At 46.8% G+C, this 22,680-nt stretch overlaps 1 protein-coding gene across 4 annotated transcripts in view; it reads right to left on the reverse strand.

Moving 5' to 3' along the window:
* Window positions 1–20,758, reverse strand: part of LOC138644794 (queuosine 5'-phosphate N-glycosylase/hydrolase-like) — a 46,262-nt gene extending 25,504 nt beyond the window's left edge. The window contains exons 1-2 of one of the 4 annotated variants that reach the window (XM_069733607.1): window positions 20,651–20,758; window positions 19,342–19,469 (exon numbers count right to left, since the gene is read on the reverse strand). Coding sequence is in view for 1 of the 4 variants with exons in the window: in XM_069733606.1 (XP_069589707.1) it covers window positions 3,878–4,050; window positions 19,342–19,492 (324 nt within the window). In the remaining 3 variants the exon portion in view is untranslated. Of the gene's footprint in view, window positions 1–2,980; window positions 4,051–19,341; window positions 19,508–20,650 lie in introns of those variants that run through there. The other 3 variants (XM_069733606.1, XM_069733608.1, XM_069733609.1) reach the window with 3 other exon arrangements.
* Window positions 20,759–22,680: the final 1,922 nt, after the last annotated feature.

A 22,680-nucleotide genomic window follows, 5' to 3' on the forward strand; every position in this document is an offset into this window, starting at 1 on the left:
ATGTGCAGTGTTCGTTTTCAGCCTCACATAAAGTTTTGCCCAAAAAGTTCTACTTTGTTCTCATCTGACCATAGCACCTTATTTCACATGCTAACTATATCAACCTCCATGGCTTTTTGCAAACTGCAAATGGAACTTCTTATACTTGCTTTCAAAATCGCCTCTCAAAATAATTTTTCTTCTTGCCACTCTTCTATAAAGGCCAGATTTGTGGAGTATGCAACTAATAGTTGTCTGTGGACAGATTCTCCCAACCGAGCTGTGAATCTCTGCAGCTCCTCTTGGTTGCTTCTCTATTTAACCCCTCTCTATCATATGACGTACTATCCCATCGAGGTGGTATGGGCCCGTATGACCACTGACGGGATAGTACGTCATCACCGATCAGCAGCACTCATGGGGGGAGCGCAGCCGATCGGGGCCGGGTGTCAGCTGACTATCACATCCTGGCACATTAACCCCCGGAACACTGTGATCAAATGTGATTGCAGCGTTCCAGCGGCATAGGGAAGCATCGCGTAGGGAAGGAGCTCCCTGCGTGCTTCCCTGAGATCCTCGGAGCAACGTGATGTGACCGGGTTGCTCCAAGGGTCTCCTACCTCCTCCTCCCTGCAGGCCCCTGATCCAAAATGGCCACGGGGCTCCTCCCAGGTCCTGCAGGGAGGTGGCTTGCAAATGCCTGCTCAGAGCAGGCGTCGGCAAGCCTGGAGCACTGCCTGTCAGATCGCTGATCTGACACAGTGCATTGCAAAGTGTCAGATCAGCGATCTGACACTATATAGTCTAGTCATGCCCCCCCTGGGACAAAGTAAACAAGTAAAAAAAATATTTACATTTGTAAAAAAAAAACAATGAAATAAAGAAAAAAAAAATATATTGTTTCAATAAATACATTTCTTTATCTAAATAAAAAAAACAATAAAAGTACACATATTTAGTATCACCGCGTCCGTAACGACCTGACCTATAAAACTGTCCCACAAGTTAACCCCTTCAGTAACACCGCAAAAAAACGCTTTATTATCATACCGCCGAACAAAATGTGCAATAACACGTGATCAAAAAGAGGGATATAAAAAAACATGCTACCGCTGAAAACGGCATCTTGTCCCGCAAAAAAACGAGCCACCATAAAGCGTCATCAGCAAAAAAATAAAAAAGTTATAGTCATCAGAATAAAGCGATGCAAAAATATTTTTTATATAAAAGTTTTTATCGTATAAAAGCGCCAAAACATAAAAAAATTATATAAATGAGGTATTGCTGTAATCGTACTGACCTGAAAAATAAAACTGCTTCATCAATTTTACCAAACGTGAAACGGTATAAACGCCCCCCAAAAGAAATTCATGAATTGCTGGTTTTTGGTCATTCTGCCTCACAAAAAATCGGAATAAAAAGCGATAAAAAAAGTCACGTGCCCGAAAATGGTACCAATAAAAACGTCAACTCGTCCCGCAACAAACAAGACTTAAAATGACTCTGTGGACAAAAATATGCAAAAATTATAGCTCCCAAAATGTGAAGACGCAAAAACAATTTTTTGCAACAAAAAGCGTCTATTAGTGTGTGACAGGTGCCAATCATAAAAATCCACTAAAAAAACCTGCAATAAATAGTAAATCAAACCACCCTTCATCACCCCTTAGTTAGGGAAAAATAATAAAATTAAAAAATGTATTTATTTCCATTTTCCCATTAGGGTTAGGGTTGGGGCTAAACTTAGGGTTAGGGCTAAAGTTAGGGTTAGGGATGGGGCTAAAGTTAGAGATAGGGTTTGGATTATATTTACGGTTGGGATTAGGGTTAGGGGTGTGTTGGAGTTAGGGGTGTGGTTGGGATTAGGGGCGTGTTCGGGTTAGGGGTGTGGTTAGGGTTATGGTTAGGGTTGGGATTAGGGTTAGGGGTGTGTTTGGGTTAGGGTTTCAGTTAGAATTGGGGGGTTTCCACTGTTTAGGCACATCAGTGGCTCTCCAAACGCGACATGGCGTCCGATCTCAATTCCAATCAATTTTGCATTGAAAAGTCAAATGGCGCTCCTTCCCTTCCGAGCTCTGCCATGCGCCCAAACAGTAGTTTACCCCCACATATGGGGTATCAGCGTACTCAGGGCAAATTGCACAACAACTTTTGTGGTCCAATTTTTCCTGTTACCCTTGGTAAAATAAAACAAATTGGATCAGAAGTACATTTTTGGTAAAGAAAAGTTAAATGTTCATTTTTTGTTAAACATTCCAAAAATTCCTGTGAAACACCTGAAGGGGTTAATAAACTTGTTGAATATGGTTTTGAGCACCTTGAGGGGTGCAGTTTTTAGAATAGTGTCACACTTTGGTATTTTCTATCATATAGACCCCTCAAAATGACTTCAAATGAGATGTGGTCCCTAAATAAAAAATGGTGTTGTAAAAATGAGAAATTGCTGGTCAACTTTTAACCCTTATAACTCCCTAACAAAAAAAAAATTTGGTTCCAAAATTGTGCTGATGTAAAGTAGATATGTGGCAAATGTTACTTATTAAGTATTTTGTGTGACATATCTCTGTGATTTAAGGGCATAAAAAATTCAAAGTTGGAAAATTGCAAAATTTTCAAACTTTTCGCCAAATTTCCATTTTTTTTTCACAAATAAACGCAGGTAATATCAAAAATGTTTTACCACTATCATGAAGTGCAATATGTCACGAGAAAACAATGTCAGAATCATCAGGATCCATTGAAGTGTTCCAGAGTTATAACCTCATAAAGGGACAGTGGTCGGAATTGTAAAGATTGGCTCGGTCATTAACGTGCAAACCACCCTTGGGGGTATAGGGGTTAATGCTCTCCTTGCTTGAGATGTCAGCTTAGTTGGATAACCATATCTTGGTAGGTTTGCAGTTGTGTCGTACTCCTTCCATTTTTGCATGATGGATTGAATAGTGTTCCATGAAATGTTCAGAAATTGAGCTATTTTTTTTTTTTTTTTTTATAACCTTACCTTGATTTACTCTTTTCCACAACCATATTTTCCCTGACCTCTGGTGTGTTTCTTGATTTTCATGATGCTGGTTGGTCCAAAATGTTCTCAAACAAACCTCTGAGGCCTTTACAGAACAGCTGTAGTTATGTTGATAATAAATTACACAGAGGTGGACTCAATTTACTTATTATGTGACTTCTGTAGGCAACTGGTCTTTCAGGATTCTATTTAGGGTATGAGACTATAGGGGGCTGAATACAAATGCACCTCACAATTCACTGAACCGCCGCACAACCAGCTCTACCCTCTCCTAGTGTATCCTCACCCATCCCCTGCAGACTGTGAGCCCTCGCGGGAATGGTCCTCCCTCCTTCTGTACTTGTTAGCCTTGTTTTTTGCTCATGTTTATTGTACTTGTCTATATTTGCCCCCTTTTCACATGTAAAGCGCCATGGAATAAATGGCGCTATAAAAATGCATAGTAATAATAATAATTCCTCTTTGGAAAATTCTTCCAGTTCTGTGAGATTCCTGGGTCGTCTTGCACACACTGTTATTTTTGAGGTCTAGCTATAGATTTCCATTCAAGTTCAGCTCACGGTTGACTGTGAGGGCCATTGTAAAACCTTCAGCTTACGCATTTTGAGGTAGTCTACTGTGAATTTTGGCGTGCTTATGATAATTATCCATTTGTAGAAGTTATCCACTTTTCAACTTCAGCTTTTTTTACAGATGGTGTAACAAACATATGTATAACACAAGTACTTGGATGCAGTGACACAGAGGCGAAGAGCAGGGGTTAACTATGGTTTAGTGGTACAACAGGGATGTACTCCCCGCACGGAGATAACAGGGACAAAGGGGATGCAGGGTGAACAGTATAACGGCTATTCAACTATACAGTCCTTGGTTGACATTTTCACTTATCGTGGCTCCGCAGTCTGTCACTCGCTGAAGGTCCTGTGGGTAGCAGGATGCTTGTGGCGGTCGGTGTGGTGTCTGCTGGTGTCCTCGCCCAGCACACGGACCTGCTTCTGGCGGCAGCGGGCGGTCTCCGGTTTTGCCCGCTGAGTCCCTAGTCCATATAGCTGCGGAGCAAAAAGGAAAAAGCTCTACGCAAGATCTCAAGTGGCGCGTATCTCTCTGGGCAGCTGCTGTCACCTGAATGACTGCGCTGCAATGCTCTGCCTGGCATGCGCTTCCCTGGGTGTCAGCTGATACCAAGAGGTCTCTACTGTGATGCTCTGTCTCGCGCGCGTTCCCCTGCTCACCCGCCGATATGGGTGAGGGGTGAGTCTCCTGCGCGGCCGCCCTGCCTCTACGCGCTGTGGCCGTCATTCCCCTCACAGTGGCTGCAGTCTGCCTCTGTCTTGTGTTCGGGCAGGAAGCCCTTCTCTGTTCCTGCGTAGCACCTTTTTTCTTACTGTTTCTGGCCACGCCCCCTTCACCTAGGTTAGGCTGCTTTCACACATCAGTTTTTTGCCATCAGTCACAAACTGGCGAATTTTGAAAAAAAAGGGATCTGGCAAAAGTTACCGCCGGATCCGTTTTTTTCACATAGACTTGTATTAGTGACGGATTGCCTCATGTTTCATCTGTTTTTTGTCTGATCCGTCGAAAATTGTTTTTCCGGCGGCCTGAGAAAATGGACATAGTAATGTTTTTTGTGTCCGTCGAAAAAACGGACAGTGACGGATTCGTCGCCACCTGTCATTTGCTAGAATGGAACCCTATGGCGCCAGATCCGTCAAATGATGGAATCCGGTGGCGGATTCCGTTTGTTTTTTTTTAACGGAGCATGCTCCGATTTTTTTAGAATCCAGTTAGCTGGATCAGCTAGTCGGATCCGTTGAAAAAACGGATCCGTCACATCAGTTTTTCACAATCTGTGACGGATCAGTTTTTTTCAACATTCGACGGATTGTGACTGATGGCAAAAAACTGATGTGTGAAAGCAGCCTTACCAGTTCACTCCAGCTGCAATTGCATTCCCTCCAGCAATAGGAGGTGCGGCCCCAGAAGTTCCGGACCAGGCGTTTCAGCAGTCCGGTCCTACCTTCTACATTTGCATCAATAATTTGTTGAAGTTTAATTTAATCCATTCTTCTCTCTACCCGTTAAATGTTCCTCGTGCCATTGGCTGCAACACCACCCGAAAGCATGATTGATCCACCCCCATGCTTAATAGTTGGAGAGATGTTATTTCCTGAAATTCTGTGCCCTTTTTTTCTCCACAAAAACCTTTGATCAATGTGGCCAAAGGGTTCTATTTTTACCTCATCGGTCCACAGGACTTGTTTCCAAAATGCACCAGGCTTGTGTAGATGTTTGTTTACATACCTGTGACACTGAATTTTATGGAAAGGATGTAGAAGAGGTTTTCTTCTGATGACTCTTCCATGAAGGTCATATTTGTGCAGGTGTCCCTGAATGGTACAACAATGTACCACAATGCCAGTGTCTGCTAAATCTTTCTTAAGGTCTCTTGCAGTCAAGTGGAGGTGCTGATTTGCCTCTCTAGCATTTCTAAGAGCCGCTCTCACTGACATTTTGCTTGGTCTTCTAGACCTTATCTTGACCTCCACTGTTCCTGATAACTGCCATTTCTTAGGGTACCGTCACACTATACCAGTTCGATCGCTACGACGGTACGATTCGTGACTTTCCAGCGATATCGTTACGATATCGCTGTGTCTGACACGCAGCAGCGATCAGGGATCCTGCTGAGAATCGTACGTCATAGCAGATCGTTTAAAACTTTCTTTCATCGCTGGATCTCCCGCTGTCATCGCTAGATCGGTGTGTGTGACACCGATCTAGCGATGCGATCTAGCGATGCGTTCGCTTGTAACCAGGGTAAACATCGGGTTACTAAGCGCAGGGCCGCGCTTAGTAACCCGATGTTTACCCTGGTTACAAGCGTAAAACTAAAAACAAACAAACAGCACATACTTACATTCTGGTGTCCGTCAGGTCCCTTGCCGTCTGCTTCCCGCACTGTGACTGCCGGCCGTAAAGTGAAAGCAGAGCACAGCGGTCACGTCACCGCTGTGCTGTGCTTTCACTTTATGGCCGGCAGTCAGTGAGTGCGGGAAGCAGACGGCAAGGGACCTGACGGACACCAGAATGTAAGTATGTGCTGTTTGTTTGTTTTTTACGCTGGTAACCAGGGTAAACATCGGGTTACTAAGCGCGGTCCTGCGCTTAGTAACCCGATGTTTACCCTGGTTACCCGGGGACCTCGGCATCGTTGGTCGCTGGAGAGCTGTCTGTGTGACAGCTCTCCAGAGACCACACTACGATTTACCTACGATCACGGCCAGGTCATATCGCTGGTCGTGATCGTAGGTAAATCGTATAGTGTGACGGTACCCTTAATTACATTTCTAACTGAGGAAACGGCAACTTGAAAATGCTTTGCTATCTTCTCTTCTTTTGATTTGTGGGCCGCCACCATTTTCATGTTCAGAGTGCTAAGCATCTGCTTTGGAGAACCCAAAGCTGCTGTTTTTTTTGCTCAAGGTTAGAGGAGGCCAGGTTTTTATAAAGCTGGGAAATTTGCATCACCTGGCCTTTCCTAACGATGATAGTGAACAAGCTATAACTCTAACAGGCTAATTAAAGGTCTGAAAACTTGGTCAAAGTTATCTGAACACACAATTGTAAAAAAAGACTTTAACCCCTTCATGACCTTGGGATTTTCCGTTTTTCCGTGTTCGTTTCTCGCTCCCCTCTTTGCCAGAGCCATAACTTTTTTTATTTTTCGATCAATATGGCCATGTGAGGGCTTATTTTTTGCGTGACGATTTGTACTTTTGAATGACATCATTGGTTTTACCATGTCATGTACTAGAAAACGGGAAACAAAAATTCCAAATGCGGTGTAATTGCAAAAAAAGTGCAATGCCAAACTGTTTTTTTATTTGGCTTTTTTGCTAGGTTCACTAAATGCTATAACTGACCAGATATTATGATTCTCCAGGTCATTACGAGTTCATAGACACCAAACATGACTAGGTTACGTTTTATCCAAGTGGTGAAAAAAATTCCAAACTTTGCTAAAAAAAAACCAATTGTGCCATTTTCCGATACCCGTAGCGTCTCCACTTTTTGTGATCTGGGCTTGGTTGAGAGCTTATTTTTTGCGTTCAAAGCTGACATTTTTATTGATACCACTTTTGTGCAGATACGTTCTTTTGATCGCCAGTTATTGCATTTTAATGCAATGTTGTGCCGACCAAAAAAACAGGATTTTTGGTTGCTTACCGTAAAATCTGTTTCTCGGAGCCTTCATTGGGGGACACAGAAACCATGGGTGTATGCTGCTGCCACTAGGAGGCTGACACTATGCAAATAAAAAAGTTAGCTCCTCCTCTGCAGTGTACACCCTACCGACAGGAAGTAGGATATTCAGTTAGTGAGAAAGCAGTAGGAGAAGCAACGTGTAAAAGAGAAAGAATAATAATAACATAATAAACTTTATCCACATAGCGCCAACAAATTCCACGGCGCTCCATAGATTAACAGTTTCAAGCACTCAAAGAGTATTCAAAGAACTCAAACGTATACAGTAAACAGAGCTGTTCAACTTGGGAGGGAGCTGTGTCCCCCAATGAAGGCTCCGAGAAACAGATTTTACGGTAAGCAACCAAAAATCCTGTTTTCTCTATCGCCTTTCATTGGGGGACACAGAAACCATGGGACGTCCCAAAGCAGTCCCTGGGGTGGGAAAAACAGACTTCCATCAGGTCCGAGGACTCACCACTGCCGCCTGCAGGATCCTTCTGCCCAGGCTGGAGTCCGCCGTAGTCCGGCGAAACGTGTGGATGGAAGACCAGGTTGCCGATTTGCAAAGCAGTCGGCGAAAACCCCTGTGACGTACCACACTGGAAGCGCCGACTGCCCGGGTAGAGTAAGCCTTTATCTCAGGAGGGGCACTCTGTTCTTGACCCGGTAAGCTTCCAAAATTGCCGTTCTGATCGAGCGAACAATAGTCGCCTTGGAAGCCAGCAGGTCTCTACGCACGCCATCAAGGATGACGAAAAGAGAATCCATCTTTCGGAAAGCGGCCGTGCTAGCCAGGGAGATCCTCACTGCCCTGACGGGGTCCAGCCTGTACAACGATCGCTTCAGAGGATGAGTCGGAGCTGGACAAAAGGAAGGTAGAACGATGTCCTCGCTGAGGTGGAAAGATGAAAACCACCTCGTGAAAAGAAGGAAGGCGGAGGCCTGGGACCACCTTGTCCTGGTGGAAAAAACATAAAAGGAGGTCGGCAAGAAATGGCCGCCAACTCAAACACGCGGCGGATCGAAGAGATGGACTTGAGAAAAGCCACCTTCCGAGATAGAACTGACAGAGAAAAAACTCCCTGAGAGGCTCAAAAGGGGGGACCCCTGAGAATAACCAGCACAACCTTTAAATCCCATGAATCCACAGAGGCCCTGTACAGAGGGACAGCGTGGGCTACTCCTTGAAGGAAGGTCTTAACCTGTGGCTGAGAAGATAACGTCTTCTTAAAGGGAAGAAGAGCGCAGGAACCTGGCCCTTTATGGAACTGAGAGCGAAGCCGAAATCCAGTCCTGCCTGAAGGAAAACCAAATGGAAGGCAGGGAAAGGACATAGGTGAAAAGCGGTTGGACTCGCATCAACGAAAGTAAGCCTTTCAGGTACAATAGTAGATCCTGAAAGAAGACAAAGGCTTCCTAGCCTGGATTATAGCGTGACCCATCCGGGCCGAAAGACCGGACGCTCTTAGAACTGTGGAGTCCACAGCCACGCCGTTAAACTGAGCGACCGATAATTCGGGTGGCAGATCGGACCCTGAGACAGCAGATCGGGTCTGTTTGGAAGGCACCAGGGGTGACCGGGAGAAGATTGATGATGTCCGCAAACCAAGACCTCCTGGGCCAATCCGGGACGATCAGAATGACCGACACCCATCCCGCCTTGATCTTTTCGACAGCTTGGAAAGCAAGGGAAAGGAGTGGGAACCGATAGGGGAGCGCGAACTGCAACCAAGGAATGGCCAGAGTGTTAACACTACTGTGAGAGGATCGCGGGACCTTGGACCGACCCAAGGGACCTTCCTATTCAATCGGGACGCCATGAGGTCCACATCTGGAGTCCCCCAATCGAAGAGCAATCCGATAGGAAACCTCCTGAAGTACCAGTCCCCTGCCACAAAGCCCTCGCGGCTGAGGAAGTCGGCGGCCTAAATGTCCACGCTGGGGACATGCACTGCGGAGCTCACCAGGACCGTTACCTTTGTCCAAAGGAGGATCCTGGAAACTCGGCCGAGGCCAGAGACCGCCGAGTCCACCCCTGGTGGTAGATATATGCCACTGCTGTGTCATTGTCTGTCTAGGCTGCTGAGAATCCTTACCCAGTGAAGGAAAGACAGAAAGATGATCCGGAACTCGAGGACATTGATCGGCAAGGAGGACTCCTGCACCAACCAACAACCCTGAAAAGAACAGGTGACAAAGCCCCGCGCCTCCGCCGAGCGGGCTGACGTCCGTCGTCACCACCTGCCAGGGAACTGAAAGGAAAGATATGCTGTGAAGGATCTACTCTGGGATAAGAGAAGTGACCTCGGCCACCAGTCGGGGAACCGTTTGACCCGGGGGAAAGCCGGATCGGACTATGCAGGGAGAAGACAGACCTGTCCCCCTGTGATAGAATAGCCTGCTGAAGAAGTCTTGAATGAAACGGGCGAAGGGAAAATTGCTCCCGATGTTGCAACCAACCTCCTTAGGACCTTTAAGGCCCATCGGAAAGGAGGGGAGCCGAAAACCCTGGAGCAAGCAAACTTCCTGACAAAGGAGGGATATCCTGTCTTCGGGAAGGAAGACTCTGGTCCGACAAGTGTCGAAGAACATGCCCGGAGATACGAGGCGCTGAACAAGACGGAACTTCTTCCTGTTGACGAGCCACCCGCAACGGCTAGAGTGTCGGGAAGATGGATAGACTTTCGGGAGCCTGAAACCGAAATTCCTGAGCCTCCATGGAAGCGATTACTGAACGAGGGAATATCATCCTGAAGTGTCTCCGACGAAACCTCCTGTTCAGCAAATTGAGATCCGGACTGGGACGAACCTTGTCGTCCTCTGATTCGAAGAGAAGCCTGTGAACCGTTGAACCGTTCCTGTTCTGGGACGGGAACGATTACCCCGGATCTAAGGAGGGAAACAATGGCTGTAAAGAAACCCGGGACTAGAGCGGGGTCTCTTGGAGGTTGGCCCATGCGTCCTCTACTGAGGAGACCCAGACGTCCCTGAGGAACAGGAGAAACGGGCTAGAGTCTAGTCGTGGGTCATGCCTAGGTGGAACTTCCAGTCCTGGACCTGGAGAATCCACCTTAGGAGTAGCGGGGACGCCAGGAAGGAGTGAGTCGAAGAATACCTTCTTTTCTTAACGTGCCTGTGGCCTCTGTTGCGAAAAGGAATCTGATGCCGCGAAACGACGCAAAAAAGGCCGAAAAGGACCGAAGTTGCCGCCTAAGAGAACTGGTGCCGCCAGTGGCGTCCTTAATAATTCGGTCCAGCTTGGAACCGAAAGGACGTGATCCTTGAAAAAGCCAGGCTCGTAAGGGACTTCTTTGATGACTCTTGAGCCAAACAGAACGACGGCTGGCAACAACATTACCGGGTGTCTGAGCGGCAGAAGACGCGACGTCCAGAGAACACATTACTCCCCGGCATGAGTAATCTGGGTGGTAACTTCCGCCAGCCAGTCTGGTGGAGCTCCAGCTAGAATGCCCCAACGGAGTTGTTTTAGCCCCTTCGGATACCGACTTCGAAACCCAAGTGCAAGCGGGCATAGGGATGATGCGGCAGGTTCGAGAGCCGAATTCACAAAGGATTCCATGATCCTATCGATGGAACCTGTCAGAGTCGCCCCACCGGACAGCGTGAGGACTGTGTTGGTGGCAAGTCTATTGGCGATGAGATTCGGAGGAAAGAGATATGAGACTCCAAGACGCTTTCCTCTTTGAGAACGTCTGGTCGAATTCGCTCTTTCTCTGGCCAGAAGCTCCTCGATTCAGGATGAGGAGCGAATCCCTTGGGAGGTAGTTTAGACCGTCTAAACGAAACCGCCTGATCTGCGGGTTTCGTAGAGGAATCTTTGTAGCCACAAGTCAGATTGGACGCTCCAATGAGGCTTTGAACCATATCCCTCATGATAAGATATGGTTCGACTCCGGCCCCAAATTATCCTCCGAAGGCACATCAGAGAAAGCCTCGCCTGACTCCGGGGGGGACCACAGAGAAAGACCGTGGGGCGAGATGGACCGAGAAGATAACTCAGACTGGCGTTCCCGACTGAATCTTTCGCGGCCTGTATTGGAAAACTCGGACAGGGCTTCCTGCGACCCGCTGGCTACTACGGAAGGCTGCAGGGGCAACCGATCGAGCACGGACACAAGGGTCTGGGACACCCGTGTGAGATCCGCTACTGATAGAGACAGAGGGGAGGCCCAACCTGGGGTGGGGACTTCGCTCTGAGGCGGAGCAGCGGGAACAAAATGTGGGTTGCTGCAGGCCTGCCTGAAGGGAGCTTGTGGTTACAAGGCGAACCCTGAAAGTGTTTCACTAAGACACAGGAAAAGGTAGGAGGCCGGGAGCGACCTCCCTTAAAATTAGACCGAACGGGCCCCTAAGGGAAATGTCAGAAGATTAGGGGTTCGAGTCAAACTGCGGTGCAGAGGTACTCACGGCAGGCGCGGCGGTGTCCAGATGGAAAGCTGCACGGCTTGGAAGATGCTCCTCAGGAACAATAGCCCCTAGGAGAACAGGTAGACACATCTGGGGCACTCTTGTCCGGAACTTACTGCAGGCCTGAAGAACAGCAGTGGAACAGAAAGATGGAGCTGCTGCCCTGCAGCCTCTGGTGTGATCCGCGCAGATGATGTGCTGTGCCCCCAGGAGAAAATGCGGGCACGTTGGAATCTCCTGCCCTGGCTCAGCAGCGACGTGGGAGAAGGGGCGGAGACAGCCCACATGGCGCCGGTGGGCGGAGTTTGCAGGGCACAGTTTGTCGGGCGGGAGAAAGCCCGCCCGAAGAAAGCGGAAGTGAAGGAGCGCGGTACCGGAAGTAGGCCCCGGCGGGAGCCGGGACCTAAATTAGAGGCCGGTGCCGCTGGAAAAGAGACCGCAGCCCCGGAACAGTGCACCGCAGAGCAGCGCGGCAGCCTGCCAGGACCGCAGGGACGGGACGTGGCGCCGAAGTAGGCCCCGGCAAAAGCCGGGACCTAAAGGAGAGGCCGGCGCCGCTGGAAAAGAAACCGCGGCCCCGGAACAGTGCGCCGCAGAGCAGCGCGGCAGCCTGCCAGAGCCGCAGGGAGAACGGGACGTGGCGCCGAAGTAGGCCCCGGCAGAAGCCGGGACCTAAATTAGAGGCCGGCGCCGCTGGAAAGGGGATCGCGGCGCCGAAGCCCGCAGGGCGGCCGCAGGGGGGAGCGGTGCCGGCGTCGCCAGAAAAGTGACATTGTGGCCGCTGCGCAGTGCGGCCGCAGGGAGGGCACTGCGTCCCCGATGAAGGGGATAGCCCGTAGTGCAGAGCCACTGCTCGTCTTGGTGCCCCTAGGATCCCTTTTAAAATAAAATCAGCGCCGCCATAGAAGATAGTGCAGCGTATTTAGGGCCAACTACTCCCCCACACCGTGAGAGAGTAAGGGGAAGATCTGGAAATTTAGGGGAAATACTCACCTAAACATCCCACGCAGTTACTAACCTGAAGGTATCAGACGTCCACGGAGCTGTGATGGACGTCCTCGTCTCCTCCAACCGACAGGCTCTGGTGGGCGAGTGGGTGGGGGACGGAGCCAGGACCGGACTTCTGAGCACGCTGGTGTGCTAGGATCTTGGTCCTGGAGAGGGATCTATGAGGATACGGGGTGGCAGTACACGCCGTACTCATAGTCCGCATAGTGGGACTACAGGTGTGACTGTTCACCCTGTATCCCTCCGGAAAAATCTGAAAAGAAACGACGCACATTGAGGTAGATAAGGGTCTAATGAAAGATCCGTGTCCACCTCCTACTGACACTAAGCTAAACTGAATATCCTACTTCCTGTCGGTAGGGTGTACACTGCAGAGGAGGAGCTAACTTTTTTATTTGCATAGTGTCAGCCTCCTAGTGGCAGCAGCATACACCCATGGTTTCTGTGTCCCCCAATGAAAGGCGATAGAGAAAACGTAATTCTGGCGTTTCGAATTTTTTTCTCACTACGCCGTTTAGCGATCAGGTTAATGCTTTTTTTTATTGATAGATCGGGCGATTCTGAACGCGGCGATACCAAATATGTGTAGGTTCGATTTTTTTATTTTATTTTGAATGGGGCGAAAGGGGGGCGATTTAAACTTTTACATATTTTTTTTCACATTTTTAAAAAACTTTTTTTTAACTCTTGCCATGCTTCAATAGCCTCCATTGGAGGCTAGAAGCTGGCACAACTGGATCGGCTAAGCTACATAGCAGCATAGCAGCGATCATCAGATCGCTGCAATGCAGCAGAAATGCAGGTGTGCTGTGAGCGCCAACCACAGGGTGGCGCTCACAGCTAGCGGGGATCAGTAACCATAGAGGTCTCAAGGACCTCTATGGTTACAATGCAGAAGCATCACTGACCCCCGATCATGTGACAGGGTCGGCGATGCGCGCATTTCGGGCCGCGCAGCTGGAAGCGGTAGTTAAATGCCGCTGTCTGCGTTTGACAGTGGCATTTAACTAGTTAATAGCGGCGGGTGAATTGTGATTTCACCTGCCGCTATTGCGGGCACATGTCAGCTGTTCAAAACAGCTGACATGTCCCGGCTTTGATGCGGGCTCACCGCCGCAGCCCGTATCAAAGCAGGGGTTCTGACCTCGGACGTACTATCCCGTCCGAGGTCAGAAAGGGGTTAAATAGATATTTTTGCTTAAAAAAATAAATGTCATCTATAATCCTTTTGCCCCAAAGCCTGTTTTCATCTTCCTGACCAGTCCAATTTTTTACAATTCTGACCACTGTTACTTTATGAGGTCAGAACACTGGAACACTTCAATGTATCCCACCGAATCTAAGAATGTTGTCTCATGACATATTGATTGTACTTCATGATAATGGTAAAATTTCTTTGATATAATTTGTGTTTAGTTGTGAAAAAAGTAAATGTGGCAAAAAATTTGAAAATTTTACAATTTAACACTTTTAATTTTTTAAATCACAGTCATACTGCACAAAACAGTTAATATATAACATTTCCCATATGTCTACTTTACATCACCACAATTTTTGAAACATTTTTTGTTAGGAAGTTATAAGGGGTAAACAAAATTTGCAAAACTATTTTTTAGAGACCACCTCACATTTGAAGTCACTTTGAGGGGCATATGTAACAGAAAATACTCAAAAGTTACACCATTCTTAAAACTGAACCCCACAAAGTACTCAAAGTTTATTAACCCTTCAGGTGCTTCACAGAAATTTTTGGAAAAAATAAGCATTTACTTTTACAAAAATTTTTCTTTAGAAACCCCAATAAAGCGCTCAGTGCAGAGCGCAGGATAAATGTGCGCTGAGCCTTACTGCGATCTTTAGAAGGCAGAATGCAAAAAATCAACATGTGAAGAATTGTTTTTATTTAATTTTTACACGTTTCCCTGTGCGGTATAAGTGATTAGGTGACTTTATTCTTCGGGTCAGTGCGATTACAGCGATACTAGATTTAGGCCATGTTCACACCATCCTTTTTTTAATGCGGAACCACCGCGATTTTCCCGCTGCGGGTCCGCAGCTGTTTTCCATGCAGGGTACATTACAATGTACCCTATGGAAAACAGGAACTGCTGTGCCCACATTGCGGAAAATCCCAAAAAAAGCCGCGCTGAATAGCTGCGGTAAAAAAGAAGTACCATGTCACTTCTTTTTGCGGAACTGCAGTGGTTCTGCACCCATAGACCTCCATTGTGAGGTCAAACCCGCAGTAAAACCCGCAGATGAAAAAAATATCTGCGGGTTTTCTGCGGTTTGTGGTGCGGCTGCCCCCCCGTGCCCCAATCCCACCCCCCCATGCTCCGATGCCACCCCCCGTGCCCTCATCTCCCCCCCTTATACTTACCCGGCCTCCCGGTGTCCGTCCGGCCGTCTTCTCCCTGGGCGCCGCCATCTTCCAAAATGGCGGGCGCATGCGCAGTGCGCCCGCCGAATCTGCCGGCCGGCAGATTCGTTCCAAAGTGCATTTTGATCATTGAGATATAATCTATCTCAGTGATCAAAATAAAAAAAAATAGTAAATGCCCCCATAGGTAGCAACAATAATAAAATAAAAAGATTTTTTTTTTTTCCCCCCACTAGTTAGAACTAGGGTTAGGGTTAGGGGTAGGGTTAGGGTTAGGCGTAGGGTTAGGGGTAGGGTTAGGGTATTTTCAGCCATTTTAACCCTTAAAAAAAACTTCCTAGAAAACACACAGAAACTGCACTAAAAACCGCATAAAAAAAACGCATCAAAAAACGCATAAAAAAATGCACCAAAAAACGCACCTGCGTTTTCTGCCAAGAGCTGCGGTTTTTAGTGCAGAAAAAACAGCAGGGAAATCAGGAACGTGTGAACATGGCCTTATATTGGGTTTTTAGGTTTGGCTACTGTCACACACAAAGACACTTTTTATTGCGAAAACTAGTTTTCGCATCACCATAGTTTGAGAGCTATAGTTTTTCCATATTTTGTCCTACAGAGTCATGTTATGGCTTGTGTTTCACCGGACGAGCTGTCCTTTTTATTGGTACCATTTTTGGGCACATGACGCTTTTTGATCGCTTTCTATTCCGATTTTTAGGAGACAGAATGAAAGAAAAAACAGCAATTAAGGAATTGTTTGTTTGTTTTTTTTAACACTATTCCTCGCGTGGTAAAATTGGTAAGGCAGCTTTATTTTTCGGGTCAGAAGGATTACAGTGATACCCAATTTATATCTTTTTTAAATTTTGGCGCTTTTACACATTAAAAACTATTTTCTAGAAAAAAAATAATTATTTTTGCATCGCTTTATTCTGAGAGCTATAACTTTTTTTTATTTTTCTGTTGCTGGAGCTATATGATGGCTGTTTTCTGCAGGACAAGATGGTGTTTTCAGCGGTACCATTTTTACTTACATTTGTCTTTTTTATCGTGCTTTACTGCAGTTTTGGTTCGGCGGTATGATGATAAAGCATTGTTTTTTGCCTTTTTTTACGGTGTTCACTGAAGGGGTTAACTAGTGGGTCAGTTTTATAGAGCAGGTCGTTACGGATGCGGCAATACCAAATATGTGTACTTTTATTGCTTTTTTTTTCATTTTTTTGAGGCTTTTTAAAAAAATATATATACGGTATATTTTTAGACTTAAATTTTTTTTTTACATTGTCCCATCCTGGGACATCACTGTATGGTGTCAGATCCAGGGGCGTAGCTAGAGCTTTTGCCGCCCGGGGCTGCTCCCGAGTTTGGCGCCCAACCCCCCCCTCCCCCCCCTCTGCTCAATACACATAAAGGTTACCAAAAATAGGGCAGCACACATGATAGGGTCTGCAAAAAAAAAAAACAAGTTCTGCTTACCTGACCGCGCTCCTGCTCTCTCCACGCAGCTGAAGCGTGCACTCGCCAGCGACTGACAATGACGTCAGAAGCCGTCGACGTGTGCGCTGCGGCCGACTTCAGCTGCCAGCCTCCAAATGGCTGGTGGCTGTTGTTAACTATTGACGTACGGGCGCGGGCCCGCACGTCAATAGCGTTAAAGAGCTGCAGCGCCGGCCGCGGTTTTAGAGGGCCCCGGGCGAAAGAGTCTCAGTGGGCCCCCCCTTTAACACATAGCATGATTCATGATGCAGATACAGCAGAGAAATATAGCATAGCCACATAGCATATAACACAGCCCACGTATCATATAGCACAGCCACGTAGTGTATAACACAGCCCACGCAGTATATAGCACAGCCCACATAGCGTATAGCACAGCCACGTAGTATATAACACAGCCACGTAGTATATAACACAGCCATGTAGTATATTGCACAGCCCACGTAGCATATTGCCCAGCCACGTAGTATATAACACAGCCATGTAGTATATTGCACAGCCCACGTAGCATATTGCCCAGCCACGTAGTATATTGCCCAGCCACGTAGTATATTGCCCAGTGATGGAGTATACAGCACAGAGCCACGTAGTATACAGACTTAAAATAAAAAATAAACATATACTCACCCTCCGATGAATTCTGGCCCTGTATCGCACGAGGCAGCTTCCAGTCCCAGGGTTGGTATGAGCGCAGGACCTGTGATGACGTTGCGGTCACATGACCGTGATGTCATGGCAGGTCCTTCTCACATACCATCCTTGGCACCGGAAGCTGCCGCTTGCATGGAGCGGGCACTGGAGCGTTGCGAGGAGCGGGAAAGGCGATGGAGGGTGAGTATAGCAGGTTTTTTCATTTTTTTATTATTTTTAACATGACATATTTTTACTATTGATGCTGCATAGGCAGCATCAATAGTAAATAGTTGGGGACACACAGGGTTAATAGCAGCGGTAACGGAGTGCATTACACCGCGGCCCGTTACCGCTGCTATTAACCCTGTGTGAGTGGTGACTGGAGGGGATTATGGAGCGGGCGCTGATTGTGGGGAGTATAGAGCAGGCGCCGGGCACTGACTGCAGCGGAGGGACTAATCGGACTGTGCCCGTCGCTGATTGGTCGCGGCAGCCATGACAGGCAGCTGCCGAGACCAATCAGCGACGACAGACAGAGGCCGCGACCAATGAATATCCGTGAAAGAAAGAAAGACAGAAGGACAGACAGAAAGACGGAAGTGTGACCCTTAGACAATGATGTAATATATATATATATATATATATACACTTCTCACCTGTGTCTTGCCTCTCTGTTGTTTTCTGTCTCTTTCTCACATCTTTTCTGTCTCCCGCTCTGATTTTCATATTTCCTTCTGCCTCTTCTTCCTGCTTGTCCGTGGCTCCGCCCCCGACATTTAGCCCCGCCCCTCCATGGCTCTTCACATTGTGAGAGCTGTGACGCTGCTGGAGGGGCGGGATCGGAGCTTCTGCTGCTGACTGCAGGTGCGGGGGTGAGTCACAGCGTGTGTGACTGTGTGCCCCTGCTACACTGCAGCCAGCAACTCTGCACGGCCGCGCGCACTGCCAGCGCTCTGCTCCAGTCCTCATAATGCTGGGAGGAAGGAGCAGAGAATGAGTGCGCGCAGCCGTGCTGATAGCCGCCCCCACATTGTGCCGCCCGGGGCGGCCCGCCCCCCCCCGCACCCCCCTTCCTACGCCACTGGTCAGATCACTGATCTGATACTCTGCACTGCAGAGTAGAGTATCACATTAGCATCTGACAGGCAGGGAAGAATGCATGTGCTCACAAGCTACCTCACCTGCAGTACCCTGAAGGACCCTGTGGCTATCTTGGGGCCGGGAGTCTCCATGGAGACCATCAGGACAATGCAATCACATCATGTTGTCCTGATGGAAGCGCGCAGGGAATGAGTTCCCTGCGTGATGCTCATCTATGCCGATGTCACTACTGACAGTGGCATCAGATGTGTTAAATGTGTGTGATCGGTGCTATCACCGATTGTGGGCATTGCTGCAGGGTGTCAGCTCTCACATATAGCTGACACCCGCACCCAATCACCACGGCGCTCAGCATGAGGCCGTGCAACTGGTGCGCCGTACCTGTACTGTACTGTTTGCGGGAACGCACCTCCCACAGAGCAGTACATGTACGGCGCATGTTGGGAAGGGGTTAACTTTAGCGATCATTTAGAGATCATTTCATCCTCAACTTGCTTCGCTGTTCATAATAACAGTAATTTTAACTAGGGGTGCCCAAACTTTTATATGTCACTTTGATGAAGGCTTTTCATAATGTCCTTTAGGCTGCCGTCACACGATCAGTATTTGGTCAGTATTTTACATCAGTATTTGTAGCCAAAACCAGGAATGGGTGATAAATGCAGAAGTGGTGCATATGTTTCTATTATACTTTTCCTCTAATTGTTCCACTCCTGGGTTTGGCTTACAAATACTGATGTAAAATACTGACCAAATACTGATAGTGTGACGGCAGCCTAACTGTTTTGAGTAAAATCCACAGTATATACCATAAAGGTATGAAAGAAGCAGCCCCACATTTATCTCTAGATCAGGGGTCCCTCACATCTGGTGCATGTTGCAGACAGGTGGCCACACATACATGGCCACAGTCCCATGTACATAATAAAATGGAGAATTACATGTTAAGAAGCAAAATACTGTAAGAAATAATAGTCTTGTGAGAAACACAAACGCCTTTTCTAACAGCAAAATCACAGCAAACTGAACACGGAATCAGACTTACCTTGCCCTCTGCAGGAATAATGTGTGAACAAAACAGCAGAAAGGACTACGGTATATCTAAGCAGGAAGCCGAGCACGTGGATCGCAGGAAACTTGCAGAGGCGGCGTGGTGTTGCACAATCTAAATTACTTTGCCAAAAACGAATGAACATTATTATAACAAAGATGAGAGTGAACATCAGTGAACGTAATGATATGAGGGGATAAGTCTGGACTTGCCTTCTGGTGACTCATTTGTTAAAAAAAAAAAAAAAAAAAAAAAAACAACATTTTATAATTCAAACTAACTGAATTTAAAGGGGTATTCCCATCTCTAAGATCCTATTTTAATATGTAGTAGGTATAATAATAATATTAGTAAACACCTCCAATTAGAAATTTAGTTTCGTTCTTCTGATAACCTATGTCGCTTACTTGCAAACCATTTCATTAGCTTAGGTACCTGTCACGGGGTTACCGCAACAGAGAGGAGCAGAAGACCGCAGCGTCTGAATGCTCCTAATCCTACACTGAAAAAAACCACTTCACCTTTTTAAACAGTGTAAATTTCTTTTGGCAGTACAGGGTTTTTTTTCGGCCATGTTGAGAGCTCTGGAAGTCTGAGCTCTCAGCTGTGCAGTTAGCCACTCCTATACCCTATATGATCTGGGTCTTGACTGACACACATCGTCAGAGCTAGCTTATGCTGCATTGCTGGGAGGATAGGAGTTAGTGGCTATATGAGGAGTTTGGTGAGTTTATCAGTGGCTGTTGCTTGGGTTAGTAAGTGAGATTGTTCTGTCTTCCTCCACGTAGGATGCTGTGTGGATTCCAACATACGGCTAAACCTTCATCCACATCCCAGTAAACAGACTGTGTTGATGCTTAAGTCTTATTTATTAGGGTGATGATAACCAAAACTATAAAGTTGAACAACAATGGTGGACAGTATTCATAGTAGATGATCGAATAGTGAATGATGTTGATGTACAAAGTGGATGTTCAGTGAATAATCATAGTGGATGACTGATCATAGTGGATGACTGGTGAAAAACTGTAAAGAATAACAGCATTTCAGTATATGCACATACAGGGTGCAATCACATAAATAACTGGGACATTACAGCAAGAATTATACAGAGTGCATTACACAGTAATTCTAACAGCACTGCCCTATTCTATACAAGAATGCATCTATCTACATGCAGAGTACACCTGAACCTAACTGCAAGCTGCAAAGCACATCTGCCTAACTATATCTGACTATAGGAGCTGCATAAGGCTTAAATACTAACACAAACATAAGATGCATTAAACCTTTATAAACGTACCGAGATCCGTTAGGACAGGGGTAAGAAAGTAAGCGAGACAGGAGCACGTGTGCCTCTCTGCAGATCTCAGGAAAAATGGCTACTGAAGCTTGTCTTCACAAGAAGAATGTGGGCGGAACTAACCCATAAGACATTGCTCTTAGGAGGGAAAGGTTGGTAAACAACATGAAAAGTAAGCAACTGATGACCTCCAGTGGCCACAACTTGAATAACATGATAATTAACTCTTTGCACATTAAGATGGGCAGAACAGAGATAATTCCCTTTCTTTCTCCTAATTTTGGTTTTGCCCCCGACCTCCACTCCCCAATGCATTCCTTTCTTATATGTGTGTAAATATTTGTATGCCTGGTATTTTCAGCTACCCCTGTTTGTTTTGCCTTGTTTGTCTGGTTGGCGTACTGCGGTGAACGGCTGTTCAACTCTTCACTGGGTGGGAGAAGTGATCAGACGGAGGGCGGATACAGGAGATAAGGCAAGGTACGTGGCCCCGGCATCTTCACCTTCAGAAGTAACCCGGGGAATATGGCGAGCCCTAGTGTTAGGGACAGGGAAGGAGACTGCTGGTCCCAGGTCACCCGACAACCAAGTCATGACAGTATATATGGTTATGACGACTCATATAGTGACAGCTAGTTGCTAGTGGTCATAACCATACCTAAGCTACTGCAATGCCTGCCCATGAGGTAAGTGACAGATTATCAGGAGAACTATACTACGTTTGCAATTGGAGATATTTGTTAATATTATTATTACACCTATTACATATTGGGACCTAGACCTAGAAGCCGGCCAGGGACTAGGCCTTTCTAGTAACTAGTCCAAGAGGCCATTTTCCTTGAGTGACAGGTCTCTCCCTATACACACATATACAGCGTTCATAGCATAACATACCTGGCAGGACAGACAGACAATAAAGTTAACAGTACAGCAAGGTCAACCATCAGCACTCAGACAGGGGATGCACGCTCCAAAATCCAAGGATCCAATCGGACAAAAACGTATATAAAGAGGAAAGAGCAGCATCCATACCAGGTGATGTTAATCCAAAAAAGTTCTTTATTCCGCCATGATAAAAATACAACGTTTCGGCCTGGTTGGCCATTGTCAAGTATCATACTTGACAAAGGCCAACCAGGCCGAAACGTTGTATTTTTATCATGGCGGAATAAAGAACTTTTTTGGATTAACATCACCTGGTATGGATGCTGCTCTTTCCTCTTTATAATAAAGTTAACAGTGTGACCAGCACTACAAGCCCTGGCCTCTGAAGCATCAATCAGGGTGCACTCCTCGTTGTGTCTAACCCCAGACAGACCACCCACAAAAACAAAAATATTAGAAGAAGAGGCAGCTCCCTAAGCTCACTAGAAACAAGTGTATTCACATACCTCCCAACCATCCTGGATCCAGTGGGACTGTCCTGAATTTGGAGAGCCGTTCTGGGAGGTCGGGGGCATGTCCCAGATTCAGATGCATCTATGTCTTAAAGGGAACCTGTCAGCAGGATTGTGCACAGTAACCTACACACTCTGTTAGGTCGGCGCCGTTATACTGAATAAAATGATACCTTGGTTGATGAAAATCTGTCTTATACTTGCTTCTTAGTCTTTATTTTTAGTTTTGTGTTACGAGATTCTCGTGTCCTAAGGCGGGGTTGGGGTATGTGCTGCTCTGATTAGGTATTCATAATGCAGACTGCAGACAGGTCACTGATCCCTCACTGACCCGCCCCCTAGTTTGTATAATGGGTACCATCACATACTGAATAAAAAGAAAACGCTTCTGTAGGCAGGTGCCGGCCATGGCACCTGCGCAGTAGCATAATCACATGGTTACTGTGCACTTATTCCCTTTTGCAGATTTACTTGATGGAGGTAAAAAAAAAAAAAGAAGTCATTTTGAAAATGTTGCCCGCCGCGCCTGCACAGTAGCAGCTCTAGGAGATCACCGACAGCTGCTATTACGCATGCACAAGTGGCGCCATCTTGGTGGAGGACATTTTTTTTTCTTCTCCAGCCAGATGGCGC

The sequence above is a fragment of the Ranitomeya imitator genome, chromosome 7 (assembly GCF_032444005.1).
Source record: "Ranitomeya imitator isolate aRanImi1 chromosome 7, aRanImi1.pri, whole genome shotgun sequence".
NCBI lineage: Eukaryota > Metazoa > Chordata > Amphibia > Anura > Dendrobatidae > Ranitomeya > Ranitomeya imitator.